The sequence below is a fragment of the Phocoena phocoena genome, chromosome 11 (genome assembly GCF_963924675.1).
Source record: "Phocoena phocoena chromosome 11, mPhoPho1.1, whole genome shotgun sequence".
Taxonomy (NCBI): domain Eukaryota; kingdom Metazoa; phylum Chordata; class Mammalia; order Artiodactyla; family Phocoenidae; genus Phocoena; species Phocoena phocoena.
This window is the reverse complement of record NC_089229.1, coordinates 2,967,037-2,987,028: the sequence shown is the minus strand read 5'-3', so window position 1 is coordinate 2,987,028 and position 19,992 is coordinate 2,967,037. Positions and strand designations below refer to the sequence as shown.

General features: G+C 51.1%; 1 protein-coding gene across 3 annotated transcripts in view; it reads left to right on the top strand.

Annotated features, from left to right (window-relative positions):
• TBC1D22A (TBC1 domain family member 22A) overlaps positions 1-19,992 on the top strand; it is a 318,317-nt gene that overhangs the window by 180,403 nt on the left and 117,922 nt on the right. For all 3 annotated transcript variants that reach the window (XM_065887138.1, XM_065887136.1, XM_065887135.1), the window contains one exon: positions 6,293-6,402. In XM_065887138.1, the coding sequence (XP_065743210.1) occupies positions 6,293-6,402 (110 nt within the window). The remainder of the gene's footprint in view (positions 1-6,292; positions 6,403-19,992) is intronic.

Below are 19,992 nucleotides of genomic sequence, written 5' to 3'. Positions count from 1 at the left end.
GTGCCGTCTTGCCTGACCGGGGGGAGCGTGTGGTCCTTGCTTTTTCCTTGATCTGTTACCCTTGTCTGCTGACAGCCCATCCACCCACGTGTGCCCGGGACTGTGGGCTGCGGGTGTTCAACCACGTCACAGAATTGGGCATTCTGACAGGGTGTAGTCCGTGACCTTGCGTTGAACGTTATTTACGTTAGAATTGAGCATTCCTACTGCTCAGCCAGTCTGATCATAGCATCCGTTCTTTTTGCCGGGCCAAGGAGTTTCGTGAATTTACAGCCTTGAGTTGTGACACTACTCTGGCCAAAGCAGGATTTTCCCCTACATTGGAGCCCAGATCTATGTAATTAAGTGCTGGAGTCTCCATCACCAAAGTGTCAGGGTTTCAAATTTAAAACTCCCAAGTTGAGCGATGCAGCAGATTAGACAGGAGAACGGTCCAGCTTGCTCATACAGAAGGGACTATTTTTGATTACCAGCTAAGCTTCTAATTACGTGAAGAGGTTTATCGCAGGGCTCGTGCACAGGGGGTGATGGACGTAGTCGTAACAACAGCGTTGGTCCCCTCCCTGCCCTCGCTGTTCCCCAGCAGGGCCGGCGCTCTTCCCCACACCTCGTGCTGAATGAGGCTGCTGTCCAGCCCGCGCTGGCGATCGCTGTCCTGGAATCCCGTGATGGTCCCAGCGCTGTTTAAACTGAGCAATTTCCCCTTTCCAGTTAGCGAGGAGGCTGTGGGAATCCCGCCCCCAGGAGACAGAAAGCTCGGTGAGCTTGTGCGGCAGTCCACAGGGGCGGGGACAGGGGATTGTTTCTTACGCACGAGGTCCTGCTTTTCTAGAGCTGTTGCCGTGCAGAGAGGTTAGGGACCAGGGCTCCTTCCTCCTCTCCACACGCAGTCAGAGGCCCCGGTGCCCGGCCCGTCCAGAGCGGCGGCGACACTGAGGGGGCCAGCACAGCCTCTGGGCTCTGCCCTTCCCGGCCCGCTCCCTGCCTGCAGGCCCCATGTCTGTCGGGTGTGGGTGTTCTCCTCAGCGGGCTGTTTTCAGATGAAATGGCCCCGGCACCAGAGGACGCGCTGTGGAAACTCAGGCGCGACACTCAGTCCGTCCGTCCGTCCGTCAGTGGTGGGCACCCTCGTCATCGCAGCGTCCTAGGGTTTTGAGCTCATCAGCCTGCCTGTTCATTTATCCACTGATGCTCTCTAGTCTCCTGGACACGGAAACACGGACAGGAAATTTCTGCTCTCTATTTGCCTAAGACAGGCTTTGGGGTATTTCACAGCAGCAGTTATATCCCTGTGTGGTTTTCTCCTGACCAGGCTGAGTACCTTCCATTCTTTTAATAGTTTCCTGTATCTGCCCATCCATCCACCCACCCACCTGCCCACCTGCCCAGTCTGGCAGAGGCTGGCTAGCACTGGCCCCACCCACTGAATGCCAGCGGGCCCCCTCACTCTAATCACTCCGACCCCCAAACACCCTGTGAGGTACCATTTACAGTACCACCACTGTTGGGCACTTTTTCTCTAGGGTTATTTACCTGTGGAAAAGACAGACTTTAGTTAAACTATCCCAATGGCTTAACCAACACTTTTTCCCCTATTGCTAAAATAACTGCATTGTGAAAATGGATGTTCTCTTTTTACCCTGTACCTTTCCGTAGAGAATAAGCAGTGATAGTTTCCTACCCCATCAATCACACCCCGGGGCACCCACGGTTCTCCGCGGCATCCCTCTGAGCAGTGTTCTCTGTGTGCACGTCTACACAGACGTGCAGCGGTGGAGTTTTCCATATAAATGGAGTTGTGGGTAAAGATGGGATTGTTTTACAAATTGCTTTTTAAACAATCATATGGTAGGACGGCGTTTTCAAAGAATTTATTTAAATCATCCCCTAAAGGTTTTCTATGATCTAAGAAGACAAGTGAGATTATTTTTAATTAAATGTCTGCTTTTACATCCTGTGCCTTTATATTTGGTTGTGGTCCACTTGGGACTCCTGATCTACTGCCCAGGGCTGTGGCGGTCAGCGCCTTTTCTGCCTCACCCAGGCGCCCCTTGGGTTAGCCTGTGCACTTGACGTCCTCCCTGGCACTCTGAGGGCTCTCTGGGGTCACCTTCCTCAACGTGGTGTCCCCGGGGTACAGGGCCTGGCCCCTGAAGGGAGGTGTCGTGGATAACGTGGGGAGGAGGGCTGGGTGCAGTGTTACTCATGCCAGCGTTGCTGTTTGTTTGTGATTAGAAGATAAATGCAAGACAGAGAATCTAGTCTGTTTTTTGACGAAACAGTTTGGTTTACATTCCGTTATTTTAAGTAACGTTTACACGTTGCCGTGGTGAGTCCCAGGCGGTCCTGGCTCCCAGCCCTGCAGGGTGGGGAGTGGGGAGGCTGTGTGGGCCCTGCCCCCGCCCTGGGGGCCCTGTGCTGCGCCCCCCCTCCCGCGTGGAGCATCTTCACGGGTTGTGTCAGAGTGGCCCAACCCCCCAGGTCCCAGGGGTGCTGCAGAGCCACAGCCACAGCCACGTCGTTACTTAGGCCTCACTTCCGTCTGCTGCTGGCCTGGGCCTGTCTGCTCTCCTGTACCTGTCAGTTGATCATTTTTTCCCTTTGGGTCGTTTCTTCCTTTGAACCCTGGGATGGCCCGGGAAGCCTCACTTCCGTGGGTCTCTCTCATTGGTCTTGGCTGATGGCCTTTCTTCCGGCCTCTCCGCTGTCACTGAGTCCCACCTGGCGTGGGCTCCATGGCCGCCGGCCTGAAGCCCAGACTCCTTGGGCCTGTGCAGAGTGGGGCGGCTCCGTGTTTGGGTTTCCTCCCCTCCTGGTCGCCCCCACCCTGACCCCCGGGCTGTCCCAGGCAGTGGGTGAGCTCTGGTGGCAGGTGTGCACCCTTGGGGTCAGATGGTCTTGACCCCGAGAGCTCGTCCCTGCCCCGTGGTGTGGACTCTCTGGGGGGTGAGTAGCTTAGCCTCTACCAGACCGAGCCTGTACCACACCTGCTCTTTTGTTCGTGGTTAGGTCCAGCTGAGCCCCCTCGGAACCAGCAGTGCCCTGTTACCTGTGCCCCCGCCAGGGGCACTCCTGGGCCTATCCCTCGGCTCTGACTGCACTGCTCTCTGTGCTCCCCTAAAAAAAATACGGGGGGTCGTTATCTCATTCTGACAATAAGGGTCATTCCGATTCTCTCGGCTTTTCCAAGACAGATTAGCATAGGGGCTGTGTGAGTTAAATGCCATTCCTTCATTACATCCAAGAGTACCAAATGGCCCGTTGTGAGAAATGACACCGATATTTCCTGGGATAAAATAATAAGCCAGCTAAACAGACGAAGAAAACTCACCCAGGCTCCTGCCCACACCCCGCGGACCCGGGCTGAGGCAGCCCCGCTGCTTGTGACCCAGGAGAGGAGCCTGAGGTCTGGGGAGGGCTTTAGTCCCCCGCTTGCCTTTTCTTATAGCTGAGGAAGTATCTCAGTGCTTTGAAGGCCCTTGAAAGAGGGTACGTGGACGGAAGACCTCCAGAGGAGCCCTCTGAGTATTGTCGACGCGGTGCCCTGAGAATGGAAAATAAACCCAGCTCTGCACTAGTCTGGGGGGATGCTGAATCGAGTTTCTCAGCGAGCAGGTCTCCGCCCCGACGAGGTGACTTGCACTCCTGTCTGCGGACTTGATCTTGCAGCAGGAAGGGCGTCGTGACGGGTGGGACCCGGTGCAGGGCAGCCCTTACAGCGCAGGGCAGTGAACCCCATCTGTGAACTGGCGGTGATGACACCTCCCGCCTCGGCTGCCACGAGAAATTCCGGAGCCAGGGCATGTGCAGAATCAGGTGGGCCTCCATCCCAGGGTGTGCTCGGGGCGTGTGGGCACAGGGAGCCTCCTGGGACTGCAGAGTTCCGAGGCCGGGCGCCTTGCTGGGCCATCCCGGCGGGCAGAGCGGTGCCCAGTGCAGGAGGCAGGGCCCCAGCCCCGGAGGGGGGCAGCTGGGCTGGTGCAGGTTCACGGGCGCACTCGGGCAGCGGGGAGCTCAGGGCTGGCCCCGGTGCACTCTTCATCCCAGTCCCATGTCACAGGGAAGGGGACAGGGCCGCCTGGGTCTGCCTGCCAGGGCCTTGGCTGGGCACACAGCCTGGGTCCGAGTAACCCACCCTTCCCCCATCACCCGGGTGACTGTCTGGTACCTAAATGTTTCTGTTTTCCATTTTTAAGTTGTTTTCCCCTTTAACCCACCAGCTTCTTGGGGGCGTTTGTTCCTCCTCATCTCTGTGCCCAAGGGTCCGGAGTTTAGGGACACAGGGAGGGCCTGCTGCCTCTCGTCACTTTGCCTCGACGTGGGGATGACCCAGTGACCACCGAGGGGCGGGGGATAAACACAGTGTGGCCCATCCATGCGGTGGAAAGTTATTATACCATAAAAAGGAGGGAAGCATTGTCACAGGCTACGACACGGTGACCCTTGGAAACATCGTGCTCAGTGAGAGAAGCCAGACACAAAAGACCACGTGTCCTGTGATTCCACTGAGGTGAGATGTCCACACAGGCACGTCCATGGGGGCAGGACGCAGCCTGGTGGCTACTGGGGGCTGGGAGGGGCAGGGGGAATGGGGAGTGACTGCTAATGAGGTCAGGGTTTGTCCGGGGCGATGAAAACGTTCTGGAATTAGATTGTGGTGATGGTTACCCAGCCCTGTGAATATACTAGCCCGCTGAGTGCTACACTTTAAAGGGGTGAGTGAGCTTTACGGTACGTGCATTATATCTCAATAAAATAACCCTCCAAACCGAACCAAACCAACAAAAAAACTCGTTGAGTGAATGATTGAGTGAATGAGGGGGGGCAGATGAAGGAAGGGAGGTAAGAGTGCTGTTTTCCTTTGCACAGAAGGACAGACGTGCCTCCAGGGAGACGCGGTGATTAGAAGTTGGATCTGCTCTGTGGTCTACACGGCCGCGAGGCTGTGCCCGGTTGGATGTGTGTCCGGGGCCGTGGCCTCCTGTCTGGGCTCCTGAGCCCCCCGTGGAGGCCCCAGCTGGTTGGTTTCCCCACGGAGTGCTGGCCTGGAAGGACCCTCCCTGTTTTACTTTCTGATTTCCGCTGCGAACAGAGGACGGAGTGGGAGGGTGTTCACAGGCGGCTCTTCCAGCCCAGCACCCGGTGGGAGTCAGGCCGTGTTGGGCTGCTGCTGGGGAAGTGATCGAAGCCCGGGTGTGAGGTGTGCACAGGTGCGGAGGGCTGGCCTGCTCTGTGGGAGCGGTTACGAGCCCGGGCTCCGGGACGGATGGCGGGTCCACGCCCTGACCCCACTGCTTACCAGGCTGCCACCGGGCCGGCTCGTTGTTTCTCTGTACCCCATTTCCCAAGGGGTGCAATGGTGGCCGTAATAGAATTAATGCGTTTAAAACATGAAGAAGAGTGCCTGGCATCTGATAACCACTCAGTAAATGTTAGCAGTTATCATTATTACGATTATTGTCAGTTTTACCCACTTAAAACTTTCTAAATACGTTCCGGGCTGAAATGTTTCTTTTCTTGAAGAACATTTTCCTTGCAAAGTCGCCATGCACATTAGCAAAATACAACAAAAGCAAATAAAATCAAAAGAATAGGATGCACAATTTAAAAAACTTTTATGAGTGTTATGCTGGATGATAGCAGTTTTTATAAGGATCTGAAGTTAATTTCTTCAAATGTCTGATAAGCCATTTCAATTAGGCATCTGTTTTGCATTTTAAAGCTTTTAAGTTATGCTTTCTCATTCGATTTTTTATGCTTGGAGGAGGAAATTATTTAGAGCACCATTGCCTATTCTTTCTTTCAAACACATCTGTGTTTTTGCTTTCTTGGTGTTTGCTCATAGCATAGAAATATTTACGCAGTGTGGTTTTGGGAACTCTAACCTTGGAAACGGGTTTTTAGAGGGGTTATTACTGAATGAATATGTGAATGTATGAGAAGCAGAATTTTAGAAATCTTAGGAAAAAACGTTCAGACCTCAGTGAGGAATAAGTAATAAATTGATATTTTAGGTCCTCTCTTATTAGGATGTGAAATGCCTGAGAAGCAATGATTTACAGTATGTTAATTATGTTAATTAATTGGAGAGGATTCAGAATCTGAATTATCTGCAACTAATTAGGTATTAAAATCGAGAACCATTAAGTGATGAGGTGGGAGATGCCAAGTCATCTAGCTAGAGCGAGGAGAACGGGCGGGGGTGGGGAGGCGGGTCCCGCCGGCCGAGCGCACACGCTCGTTCACCCCGTGGGCTGACGGCTCCCTGTCTTTCCCCTGCCCCGCGGCACAGATGAGGAGGACGTGGACACCGCCGACGTCTCCTGCGTGCCTGCGGACGCGCTGCGCAACGTGGAGGCCGACACGTACTGGTGCATGAGCCGGCTGCTGGACGGCATCCAGGTGAGCCCCCCGGAGGCAGCGCCACCCCGTGGCGTCCCTCTGGCGGAGTTCATACTCCTCAGGGTGACTGTGTGTCTGCGGGCGCACACGTGCCTCTGGAGCCGGTTGGAGGGCACAGCGCAGGGCTCGGAGAGACCAGGCCCCCCTGCAGAGTCCGATCCCCGCGGGTATTCCACCCCCCCACCCCGCCCCACTCGGCCGCCGGTGACTGTGGTCCTGCCCCCCAGCGCGGGGCGTCGTTGACGAGCCGTTTGACTGTCTGCGTGAACTGTGTTCAGAGGACCCCGCCTCTTAAAGGGCGTCAGACTTAAAGGCCTTGGCTCCGCCTCCGTGACACCGGGGCCCGTCAGCGGCCAGCCCCACCATCCCCGCCCGCCTCGGGTCAGGGATCTCAGCGCTCGAGGACCAGTGACGCTGCCGGGTCCCAGAGGGAAGCATGAGCTGGAGGGCATCCTGCCCCCCCCCGTGGCTGGGGCTTCTGCTGGACCTGGTGTCAGCTGGGCCCCTGGCTGGGATTCTCCCTGGAAAGCCGGAGTCTTCCGGGGCCTGGGATGGTTTTATGGAATCATCCATTCCCCTAAATCAGGGGGAAACTCACACACAGTGCCCGGGGAGGAGGACGTTGGCAGGTCAAGAGCAGGAAGATGGGCTGGAGCCCTGCGTGTGGCGGGAAGTGGCCGCGGTAGGTAGACGGCCCTCGAGCCAGCTGTGGGCCATTTTAGGCTTGTCTGGTGCCCACACAGCTTTGCCAGACGCTTGCCTGGGGCCGGGGCTGCACCCACTCTGGGGCGGGAGAAGGGACTTAGGGCCGAGCTCCCGGGCTCACCGTGGGGTGAAGGGGAGAGGTGTGAGCGCTGCGGCACAAGGCATAAACCACGCTCCGACGACACGCATGCGGGGCAGAGTGGGACCTGGAGGGGGACCGTGAATTTGCCGACAGAGGAGAGGAAGAGCCCGGGGCAGGGTTTTGGTCTGAGGTTCGTTCCGGTCACTCACTGGAGGACGGTCCAAAGATGGCCGCCACGGGATGGACGCTGTGCGGGGGCCTTGGGTTCTGCCAGGATCCCTTTGCCCCAGGTAAGGAAGGCCCTTCCACCTGAAGAGAGAGGACTGGTGTTGCGGATGCACTCGTCACAGGCGTTTCCCACCAGCTTTGGCTTTTCCTGAGCTGTTGTCATAGCAGGCGTTCCTGATGCCGCCCACGGAAGAGGCCTCAGCTAAGCTGCTTGATTGGATGGAAATGGCCCAAGCAAGGTTTTTCTAAGATGTCATCTAAAGGCTGAGTGAGGCCCTGAGGTTTAATTTGAATAAATCAGCTAGGACGATTCTGTTGAAGAAAACTGTGTGGGTTCCCATTCCGCTTGATAACTTAGGAATTGACAAAGAGAAAGCAGAAGCCCTTTCTGGAGTTGAACAATAGAAAGCTTGTATCTGAGAGCCCATCAGAACTCCTCCTGACTGATTTTGTATCTTGTAAAGAAAAATGTGCCTGCTGGCGACAGATTTTGGCCCCAGCATCAATTCATCCTTTCTCTACTCTGCTAATGTTTTCATATTTTTCAGTCTTTCTCCCAAAACTTAAGACTCTTTTCCTCCTTGGAAAGGAGATTGAATCATAATCTGAAACTTTTTATAAATTTCAGATGTCACTTTTCTGATCATGAGTGATGGAACTTCTGCTATTTAAATACAAGATTATCCAGCTTCTATTTGTAAATAAAATCAGCTGTACAATGAAACCGATGCTGCCTTTCATTTTTCACCCGAGATTTGTTGTCTGATGAAATGGTTTCTTGACAAGGGTGCTGCGTGGAAGGCATAATGCTTCCCTGGCGCGCATGTGTGTGTGTGTGTGTGTGTGATTACCACGCACGCCAGGCCAACGGCAGCCGTCTGTCTTTCTGTCACATGCTCACGACTGATTCCATGAGATCCTCACGTGAGCAAGCGTTCAGCGATGCCCGTTACCAGCATCCAGGGAGTTTGGGGGGGCTCTTCTGTAATTCCCTTAGATGAGGCCATCCCCCGTGACCCCATGCGAGCTCCGTGGGGGACTTTTCAGTGTGTGCAAGTACTCTCGCCATTGTAGTTTGGATAAGTGTGAGGATATGAACTGACTTAAAATCAAGAGGAAACATGGACCAGGTGTCATAAACCCACTGTACGCTATTATAAATAACATATTTTTATGATAAATGAATATTTTCCCAAACAAAAATGTTTAGTGAGAAGAAAGGCATGGTTTTACTTTACGTGCCTTGACAGAAGACAGCTGAATTCTCATATGTGTTTCTCCAGTCAACCTGTTGTAATATGTTTTCCCTTTAATACTGTACCACAGCCGAACAGATGGTAGTTTCTTAAAGGTCATGCAGTGTGAATGTGAAGTCATATCAGTGGACATTTTGTGCTCAGTCACAGTAAAATCCAGTGACCTGTCTTGCACTTGGAATAGATCTTTTACACACGCATGGTTCTGTCACATCAGACACTGGTCACTGGAAAATCCTGGATGCCCGAGGTATGCAGATCTTCTAAACATTGGTGCGTCTCATCATACAGTATCAAAAAATCACCTTTGTTAGTGTTACCACCGTCTCATAAGGAACTGTCAAGCCCAGAGTGGTGGAGAAAAGTTCTCTAAAATTCAGATTTGGGCTTAAAAGTGCAAATATTATTATTGGCAGCAAACACTGTGAATTGGTTCCCTTGAGGTGACAGGGTAAGTTTGTTCATTTTTGAGAAAAGGTCTGCCAGATACCCAAGTTTGAATAACCAATTTGCCTGTTGGTCATTCTTTCAAGTACGTTTTCTCTTGGAAAGTGTATCCAGTTCTGCTCTCAGCTCACAGAACTGCACCAAAAATTGCTTTTCTGGAAGAAATCAATGTTTTTGGGTGCACGTCTCCAGAGCTTTACACGTGCTTCCCATTTTCCCCATAGAACACTGAAAAGATGTTTATCAAGGGTCAAGATTTAACCCAATACTAATCGTAGGATTGGGAACTTTCCTGTGTCACCCAGGACATCCTTAAGTGAAACTGCCCCTTTTTAAACCACAAGTGTGTGGCATTGAGTACGGTTGTGGACGCTGCCTTGGTCTGTGCCGCGAGCCAGCACTTCTACTTGCCACCACTTCTGTAGCATGACAGCAAATGCCAACACGGCGACAGAGGTAGATGATGCCTCAGTGTCATTATGAATGCAGTTTGGACCTCACAGACTGCTTGAAAGGGTCCCAGGGAGCCCAGCGGTTGGCTGAGCACCGTGGGAGCTGCAGCCCCGCAGGGAGAGATGCTCTCATGGAGGGGCCCCCAGGGTGAGCTCACAGGAGGAAAAGTACAAGACCGAGAAAGTGCGCCACGAGTGAATGTCGGCTGGCACTGGGGCTGGGGGAGCTGTGCCCTGGACTTGTGATCCTACCACAGTGGGTCTTTCTGCCCACGTCCTGCTCCTTGGATCCTGGGCATCGTGAGTTGACTGCATGTTCCCAATGGGGCCATTGGGAACGTGAGGTGGAGGGCCCTGACGTGGGCTTTCCCGTCTCATTGGTGGGATAGAGCCACACTCGGGTCTCATAATGAGGTCGATTGTCCTCAGGTACGACGTGAAGGGTCCAGCCAGAGATTTATTTATTTATTTATTTTTTTGTGGTACGCGGGCCTCTCACTGCCGTGGCCTCTCCCGTTGCGGGGCACAGGCTCCGGACGCGCAGGCTCAGCGGCCATGGCTCACGGGCCCAGCCGCTCTGCGGCATGTGGGATCTTCCCGGACCGGGGCACGAACCCGTGTCCTCTGCCTCGGCAGGTGGACTCTCAACCACTGTGCCACCAGGGAAGCCCCAGAGATTTAATTTTTAAAAATAATTTGGTGGGGGAATTCCCTGGCGGTCCAGTGGTTAGGACTCAGCACTTTCACTGCTGTGGCCTGGGTTCAATCCCTGGTCGGGGAACTAAGATCCCACAAGCCACGCAGCATGGCCAAAAAAAAAATTTGGAGGGCCGTTATTTCTTCCAGTGGTTTCACGGATCGTGTCTTTCTAATGCCGCCTTTGGAGGTGCTTTTTGGTTAGGTCACCAAAGGCCGTGTGAGCCAGTCCAGCTGGTGGGCTGCTTCTTTACAGAGGACGGCCTTGGGGCCGAGGAGGAGAGTGCCCGTGTGCTTTCTGAGGGAGGAAGCTGCTCGAAGGCCTCTGCTGCGGCGCCGGGGCAGGGCAGGCCCAGGTCCCAGTCCAGGTGGGCGAGCCCTTCTCTGGCTTCTCGGGGATTATTCTTGGGCCTTTGCCAGCCTTCTCATTTCACTAACAACATGACGCCAGGGTTGTCAGGGAGCTCTCACCTCTTGAGTTACGGCTTCCATACTTGCCTGCCCTGCAGTCATACTATTACTCTCAGATTCATTACTTAGCAGGACAGCCTCTTTGAGTAGAAAAGGACTGTTGCCTTTTATAATCAGTCATTTACATTTTCTTTCCTTGGGGAAGAATTACTCAATTCTAAGAACTGGTTGCTGGCATGGAAGGGATGGGAATATTGGGGAAAGCGACGATATTATCTTGGAACTTGCCAGAGAAAAGGCCGGAAACGTGCTGGTGTAGTGTCTGGCAGAGAAAGGCCCGGAATGACCAGACCTGTGACTGGGGGCTGGAGGGGACACTGTCTTGCGGGGGGCGGGGTGGTCCCTCAAATACAGCTGCTGTGAGTTAGCCAGGGGGAGAAAAGGGACGACGTATCACAGGGAACCAGAGCCTGCACAGGGAGCCCTTGGAGAAGGTTCTGCTCTGTAAAGGAGAGCGGCCTGAGGCACGCTCAGAAGGTGGCCCAGGATCCTCAGAAGGATCCAGAACCTCGATCTGTTGCCGCCTCTCAACCAAACTCCAAGGAAAGAGAACAGAGGGCCGGTGCGTTGCTTGGGAAGGTGGTGGAGAGGATGCTTACGTGGCCTTGACACATCAGGAGTCTCCAGCTGGAAGGGGCAGCGGAGCAGCAGGAGGAGAGCGCAGAGCCAGACCTCGTGCCCGGCCCGCAGGTGGGCAGCGAGGGGCTGGAGCGCCCGCTCCACGCGGCACTTTCCTGTCTCGCATCCAGAGGCGTCACGCGTGGGGTGGAAGCGCCTTCAGAGCTGTGATGTTAGAGCTCCAGTCGATAACAGTGAGGACCCTTGGCAACATTTTAGAAACGTTTATTAAGTAGACAAGAATGTGTGGGTTACTGGGCTGAAGCAGAAGATTCATTAAGAGTGAGTTATTGTGCGCCAGTGTAAAAATGAAGATTAAAAAAATCAATTTACAGTAGCATTGAAAACAGCGAAATCCATGTTGTTGCCTGGGTGAGTCGTTCATTCCTTTTAATTACAAAGCGGTGCTCCATCGTGTGAATCTATCACAGTTGTTTAAACATCCTCCAGTTGGTGGAAGCCAGGGCTGTTTCCAGTCTTCGGCTGTGAGGGGTGAAGTTTCCGTGACCACTCGTGTAGTCGTCCTCTCGTTGATGTGTGTTTCTTGTCTCTTGGGTCAGTACTTAGGAGTGGACTTGCTGGGTAGTGGCGTAGGGCTATACTTAGTTTTTATGGAAAACCTCCAGATCTTTTCTCTGAATTGGTTGCGCCGTTTCATAAACCCATCAGCACTAAGGTCTGGCTGCCGCACATCCTCACTGGCGTTGCACGGCCCTGTTTTTATTTCTGCTGGTTAGCAGTCGTGTGTGTGTGTTTGTGTGTGTGTCTGTGTGTGTGTGTGTGTGTGTGTGTGTGTGTGTGTATCTATGTATCTATCTTGTTGGGCTTCACTCCACAGGCTTGCAAGGCCTGTACTTGCCCAGCTTTAAGAGTGAAGAAAGAGCCTGGAGTCAGCAACAGAGACATCCACGGTTTAATGGACGGGGGAGCTTAGCTCCTGGAGCAATGCCTCACCACGTGCGGCGGGCGGTGGGCAGGACATGGCGGCTGTCTTCACTCCTGGGGGAAGGGGACGTTGCCAGTTTTAGGGGGAATTGACCTCAGGTGGGCTTGTCAGTTACCAGGGAAACCAGCAGAGAGGCACGCCCCCCTCATGGCCCCTTTGATAAGAACAGTCACTAGCTGGGGCCTGGGGCAGGTATGAAGGAAGGTCAGTCACATGAGCAGGTGTAGGTGAAGCAGGCGCTGGTCTAGCAGGGACGTACAGAGAGCAAGAGAACAGCCATCTTGAGTGGCCTGACCGTACGGTGTCTATATATCTATATCTATATCCATATCGAGAGAGGGAACGAGAATATTTTGTCCCAAGTTTGTGGCTTGTCAATATACACTTAAAAAAAAAAGTATTTATTTATTTATTTATTTTTGGCTGCGTTGGGTCTTCAACGCGTTGCTGTGCGCGGGCTTCTCATTGCGGTGGCTTCTCTTGTTGCAGAGCACGGGCTCTAGGCGTGTGGGCTTCAGTAGTTGTGGCACGTGGGCTCAGTAGTTGTGGCTTGCGGGCTCTAGAGCGTAGGCTCAGTAGTTGTGGCGCATGGCCTTAGTTGCTCTGTGGCACGTGGGATCTTCCCGGACAAGGGCTAGAACATGCGTCCCCTGTGTTGGCAGATGGACTCTCAACCACTGTGCCACCAAGGAAGTCCCTCAATTTACTTTTAAAAAATGTCTTCTGGGGCTTCCCTGGTGGCACAGTGGTTGAGAGTCCACCTGCCGATGCAGGAGACACGGGTTCGTGCCCCGCTCTGGGAAGATCCCACATGCCGTGGAGCGGCTGGGCCCATGAGCCATGGCTGCTGAGCCTGCGCGTCCGGAGCCTGTTGCTTTTGCAACGGGAGAGGCCACAGCAGTGAGAGGCCCGCGTACCACAAAAAAAAAGTCTTCTGCTGAGCAGAAAATTTTAATTTTGTTGAATTCTAATTTATTATTATTATTTTTTGTGGTAACGGTTGTCTGTGTCCTAACCAAAAAGTCTTTTCCTATGCCCAGCGTGCCAGGGTATTCTCCTATGTTTTTCTTCTAGAAACTGTACTTTTAGTTTTTACTTTTAGGTCTGTCATCTAGCTTGACAATTTTTCTGTATGTGAGGAAGGCACCATGGTTCTTTTTTAAAATATAGATTTCCTAGTTAACACAGCACCATTTGTTGAAAACAGTTTTATGTTTCCAGAGTAGATTGCTTTGGCACCTTTTCTGAAAATCAAATGACCGTATACATGTGTGTCTATTTCTGGACACTCTATCATGTTCCATTAATCTGTTAATGGGTTGTTATGCCAGTACACACTGTCTTCACTACTGTAGCTTTTCTTGGAGTTCGGTAAAGTCCTCCAAGTGTGTTCTTTTTTAAAAAAAATTGTCTTGAGTATTTTTGGTCCTTTGCATTTTTTTTTTTTTTTTTTTTTTGTGATACGCAGGCCTCTCACTGCTGTGGCCTCTCCCATTGCAGAGCACAGGCTCCGGACGCACAGGCTCAGCGGCCATGGCTCACGGGCCCAGCCGCTTCGGGGCATGTGGGATCTTCCCAGACCGGGGCACGAACCCATGTCCCCTGCATTGGCAGGCGAACTCTCAACCACTGCGCCACCAGGAAAGCCCAGTCCTTTGCATTTTTATATAAAGTTTATCATTAGCCATTTCCTACCAAAAAAGCCTTACGGCCTGGGATTTAGAATGGAATTATATTTTGAGTCTATGTGTCAGTTGTCCCAGAATTAACAGTATTAATTTATTCTAGTCCGTAAGCATGGTATAGTTTTAAATTTATTTAAATGTTCTTTAACTTACCCTAATAAACATTTTGTAGTTTTCAGTGTATGGGTTTTGCTCATCTTTTGTTAAATTTGTTTCTAGATTTTTTTTTTTTTGATGCTACTTTAAATGGTATAGCTTTCTTGGTAAATTTTGTTTTTTTTGATTTTTACTGATAGTTTTGTACAAATACAATTGAGTTTTGTAAACTGACAGTTTTCCAGTTCCTATTGTTGTGTAACAAATTTCTCCCAAACTTCCTGACTTAGAACAACTGTTTTATCACTCTCACGGATCCTGTTGGTCAGGATTTCAGTCAGGACACACCACGAACCTCTGTCTGTGCACCACGGTGTCTGGCGCCTCGGCGAGACGGCTTGAAAGCTGGTACAAGTTGATGCCTAGGGACTGGAGTCATCTGCAGTCTCACTCTTTTAAGTGTGTGGTGCCTGGGCTTGGACGGCTCTAAGACTGAGACTGTAGATTAAGCTACCCACACATGGCCTCTCCATGTGGCTTAACATCCTCATGGCACGGTGGCCTTAGGCAAGTCAGACTTCTGACATAATGGTTCAGGCTCCCAGTTAGACTTCCAGAAAGCAAGGTGTAAGTTGCACTTTTTCATGACCGAACCTCAGAAGTCGCATAATATCACTTCCACTCTCCTCTTCTGGGTAAAGGAGTCATGAGCCTACTTTAAAGACAGGGAGATTAGACTCCATCTCTTGATGCAGGAGTGCCCTGGTCACATCATGAAAGAATATACGGGATAAGAGAGGTTGTTGTGGAAAATATACGCCACACCTTGTTTCTTGTAATCTTGCTAAATTCACTTGTTAGTTTTAGGAGCTTTGGGGTAGATGCCTCAGGATTTTCTATGCGCACAATGGTGTCACCTACAAATGAATAGAATTTTACTTCTTTCTGTGTAATATGTGTGGCTTTTATTTCCTCTTCCTGCCTTTTTGCACTGTCAAGGACCTCAGGTACAATGTTGAACGGAAGTGATGAGAGCAGACATTTCTACCTCCTTCCAGGTATTGGTGGAGAGGGTGAAACATTTAGGCGCTCACCATTAACTTTGATGTTAGCTGTTGACTTTTCATAGATGCCCTTTACCAGGGTGGTTTTGACAGTGCAAATTCCACAGACAAGGAGTCTGTATTTTCAATAAACATTCTGCCTTATTTTGGTAGGTCTTTTTCTTTACATTTGAGGAATACCAGTATATAAAGGACGAAGAGATTGAGGATAGAATTTGTAAGACTTGGTGGAAGAAGAGCTGGAAGACAGATCATAGTTTGCTGAGACTTTTAAATAGTTATGAATCAGTATTTTGCCAAATGCTTTTTCTTTGTTGAGATAGATGCTCATATGATTTTTCTGACTTATTCTGTTAATGTACTGAAGGACATTGATTAATTTTTAATGTTAAGCCAGCTTGCATTCCTGAGATAAGTCCCACTTTGTCGTGAGATGTTAGTCTTTTTATATGTTTCAGGATTCTCTTTGATATTGTATTGTATTGTATTGTATGTAATATATTTTAAAAGAGGTTTACATCTCTGTTCACGAGGAATACAACTGACCCTTGAACAACACAGGTTTGAACTGTGCAGGTCCACTTACACGTGCTTTTTTTTTTTTTTTTTTTTGCCTCAATTAAATACGGGTAGTACTACATGATCCAGGGTTTGCTGAATCCACAGATATAGCACTGCAGGTACAGAGGGCTGACTATGCGACTTGAGCATCTATGGATTTTGGTATCCATGGGGGCTCCTGGAACCAACCCCCTTTGTATACTGAGGGATGACAGGATTGTCTTCCATTTTCTTTTCTTCTATGTATTCTCTTTTTCTGTTCTGGCATTAGGGAAATGGTGATTTCATGAAATGCTCCTGTGATTTCTGAAAGAGTTTGGGCAAGATTGGTATTGCGTTTTTCTTAAATACTTGATGGAATTCAACAGTGAAGCCATCTTGGCCTGGAACTTTCTCTGTGGGAAAGTTTTAAGTACAAATTCGATTTCTCCTCTGGGTTGGGCTCCAGATTTTCTATTTCTTTTCTTGTCAGTTTTGATAATTTGTGTATTTTAAAGAGTTTGGTCATTTTAAACAATTGTCTAATTTATTGACATACTGTTGTTTGCAACATTCCCTAATTCTTTTAATGTCTATAAGAACTAAAGTGATGTCTTCAATTCCTAAAATTGGTAATTAAACTAATTGATATGTGTCTTGAGATGTGTCACGTAGTCTATCTTGATGAGTGTTTCATGTGTCCTTGAGAAGAATGTGTGTCCTGCTTTGCTGGGGGAAGTTCCTGTAAATATCGGTTAGGTCATGTTGGTTGATAGGTAGTGTTTCTCCTGTCTTCTGTATCCTTACTGATTTTCCGTCTGCTGTTTCTGTCAATTGCTGAGTGAGGACTTACGACGTTTCCAACTCTAATGGTTGATTTGTCTCTTCTTTTAGTTTTGTCAGGTTTTGCTTCATGTTGTTTGAATCTTGGTTATTAGATACACACCCATGTAGGATGATTATGTTTTCTTGATGAATTTGTATGCTTATTGTTATGAAATATTCCTCTATTTCTGGCTATATCCCCTGTGCTGGATTCCAGTTCCTCTGATATTAATATAGCCATTCCATCTTCCTTATGATTAGTATTTCCTTGGTGTGTCTTTTCCATCCCTTTGCTTTTAATCTATTTGTGTCTTCTTATTTAGAGCACGTTTCTTGTAGACAGCTTATAGTTGGATTTTGCTTTCCTACCCTTTTAGTGTGTGTTTAGTTCATTCACATTCATGTAATTATTTATATGGCTGGGGTTTACGCTGCCATTTTGCTATTTATTTTCTATTCATTTCATCTTATTTCCTCCCTTCCTTTGCACGCATTGGGTACTTTTTAAATTAATGGACTTTGTTTTTTAGGGCAGTTTCAGGTTTACAGAAATATTGAGCAGAAAGTACAGAGAGTTTGATATACTCTGTTGCCACCTCCTCACACACACAAGGTTTCTCCTGTTATTGACATCTTGCGTTCGTGTGGTGCCTTTGTTACAGTTGATGAGCCAATATCCATGTGTCATTATTCACTAAAGTCCATAGTTGACATTGGGGTTCCCTCTCTGTGCTGTACATTCTGTGGGTTTGGACAAATGTATAATGACGTGTATCTACCATTATGGTATCATACAGAGTAGTTCACTGCCCTAAAAATCCTCTGTGCTCCACCTGTTCATCCCTCCCTCTCCCTGAACCTTTGACAACCACTGGTCTTTTCACTGTCTCCATGGTTTTGCCTCTTCCAGAATGTCATTTCCGTGGAACCACACAGTGTGTAGTCTTTTGAGACCGGCTCCTTTCACTCAGGGAGACTTCCTTATTATTCATGTTAGTTTTCACTCTGGCTTATCGGCCATCTCTCCTCTCCCCACCTTTCTTTTAGTTAGTGGTTACTTTTTTATTTTATTTAATTAATTCATTTATTTATCTATTTATTTATTTATTTGTGGTACGCGGGCCTCTCACTGCTGTGGCCTCTCCCCTTGCGGAGCACAGGCTCTGGACGCGCAGGCTCAGCGGCCATGGCTCACGGGCCCAGCCGCTCCGCGGCATGTGGGACCCTCCCGGACCGGGGCACGAACCCGTGTCCCCCGCATCGGCAGGCGGACTCTCAACCACCGTGCCACCAGGGAAGCCCAGTGGTTACTTTTTATAGCACGTATTTATAACTTACCTAGACTCCCCTCAGATACTGTTGATCTTGGCGAGACAGCAGTGAGCGGTGGCGTGAAGCATAGTTCCCTGCCCAGGAAGTGAACCTGGGGAGCCTGGGTGAGAACCAGGAACCCCAGCCACTAGGCCAGCTAGGGCTAGAGGCTCGAAGCAAAGCTGCCGTGGCGCTTGCCCCCGTTGAAAAACGCGTTTCTCAAGGAGGCAGAAACTGTAAAAACAGGTACAAAGAGACACAGCACGACAACAGGTGGGAGAGCACACAGAGAAACAGTTTGCTTAGTTAAGACGGAAGCAGGGCAGAGATGCACACGGGGAGAGAAAGGGTGTGGGCGTCCCCCCTAATGAGGAGGGGCCCAGTAAAGAGGTGGTGACGTCATTCATATAGGGCGGTTCTTCCGGGTCTCTTTACCTTTGGCCAATCGTCTGGCTTCTTTTTCCACACGTGACCTGCCCTAGGCCCCTCCCCAGCATGCGTGGATTTCAGCCCAGAGGCCTATGGGACGGCCTTCACATCACCTGTTATGGAGTAGCGCCCCCTCCTTGTTGACCCCCAAGGAGCCTTTCTGCACATGTGCAGTCGGGGAGGTTTCCTTGACCTCAGGAATGGTCATCTTATCTCTTTACTCCGGCAGGCCTCGGCTCCTGCTGTTAACCTTGGCCTTGGAGTGTGTGGGGAAACAAAGCTCCAATGTTCTCCGCCTGACAGACTGCAGCCGTCCAGCCGGGGCCCACCCACCTCTCCCTCACTGTTACAGCGCCTGCCGCTGCTGCAGGCCCGTGTCCGAACGCAGGCATTCAGCATTTCCCCGTCTCCCCCGCAGTCCACGGGAGGAGCACCGGCCGCTCTGCCAGGGCTGGGGGAGCCTCCAGCCTTCACCACGTCCCATGTCCCATGTCACTGGGGAAGGTGTGGAGGGGGTGGGTGGGTGGCCGGGCGGGCTCACCCTTGGTGTGGACTCTGTCTGGGCTCCTTGAGAGATAGCAGCTCACTTCACACCCCCAACGCCTTGGGAAGGAGCCGTTCCTCACCATTTTACAGACGAGGAAACAGAAGATCAGAGAAACTAGGCTCGCGGGTGGGAAAGGAGTTGGCTTGATAGACTTTTTTGTTTTGTTTTGCGGTACACGGGCCTCTCACTGTTGTGGCCTCTCCCCTTGTGGAGCACAGGCTCCGGACGCGCAGGCTCAGTGGCCATGGCTTACGGGCCCAGCCGCTCCGCGGCATGTGGGATCCTCCCGGACTGGGGCACGAACCCGTGTCCCCTGCATCGGCAGGCGGACTCTCAACCACTGCGCCACCAGGGAAGACCTTGATAGACTTTTACATGCTCTACCGTCTGAGAGGCATCACGGAGCTCTGTCCTCGTCCTTCTTCCCTCTTCCCAGAGACCATGGCGAAGACGTGGAGGGTGTGAGTTTACGCACTGCCTCTCAGCTTGGAAGGACAGCTAATGTGATTGATGACACGATCAAGGTGCAGAATGAGTTCCACTGCCTGCAGTTCCAGCTGAGAGCCAATCAAACAAACGAGTTCACAGGAATAAGTGAGAAGCCCTACGTTCAAGTTCACAAAACCAAGCAGTACAGTTCATTGAATGCAGCCTGGACAGCCTGGGTTGACTGCGTCGCCAGTGGGATGCTCTCGTGGTTCTCGTGCCCAGATTCTGGCTTTGGTCTTGTAGCTGACCTCTTGCATCCTCTCTGGCCCCTTCTGTTACGCCCCACCTTGCAGCCAGAGTCATCTTTTCCAAATGCAAATCTCGTAACCATGGTGGCGCCCCATTTCCGTGTCAGTAGCTTCCTTCTGTAGCTTTGCTGGGGTCTCACCCTTTATCCCCACGTGGCCTTCTAGCCTCAGAATGGTCTTCTCCCGTCAACCCCAGCTTCCTTGCGGCCCCTCCCGCCGCACTGGCCTTCATTCCACGCCTGGAGTGTGCCTAGCTTCCTTCTCCCTGCGTCTCGGCCCGGGCCTCCCCTCCTCTGCGTTGTCCTCAGGTCAGGCCCCCGTTCTGTGCCATGGCGGCCGGGCTCCCCAGGGCACAGCCAGCCCCCATGCGCATATGCGTGGCCTGCGTGATGAACGTTTGCTTAACGACCGGACCGTCATCTCTGGACTGGAGGCCCGTGCTGTTTTCCTGCCCA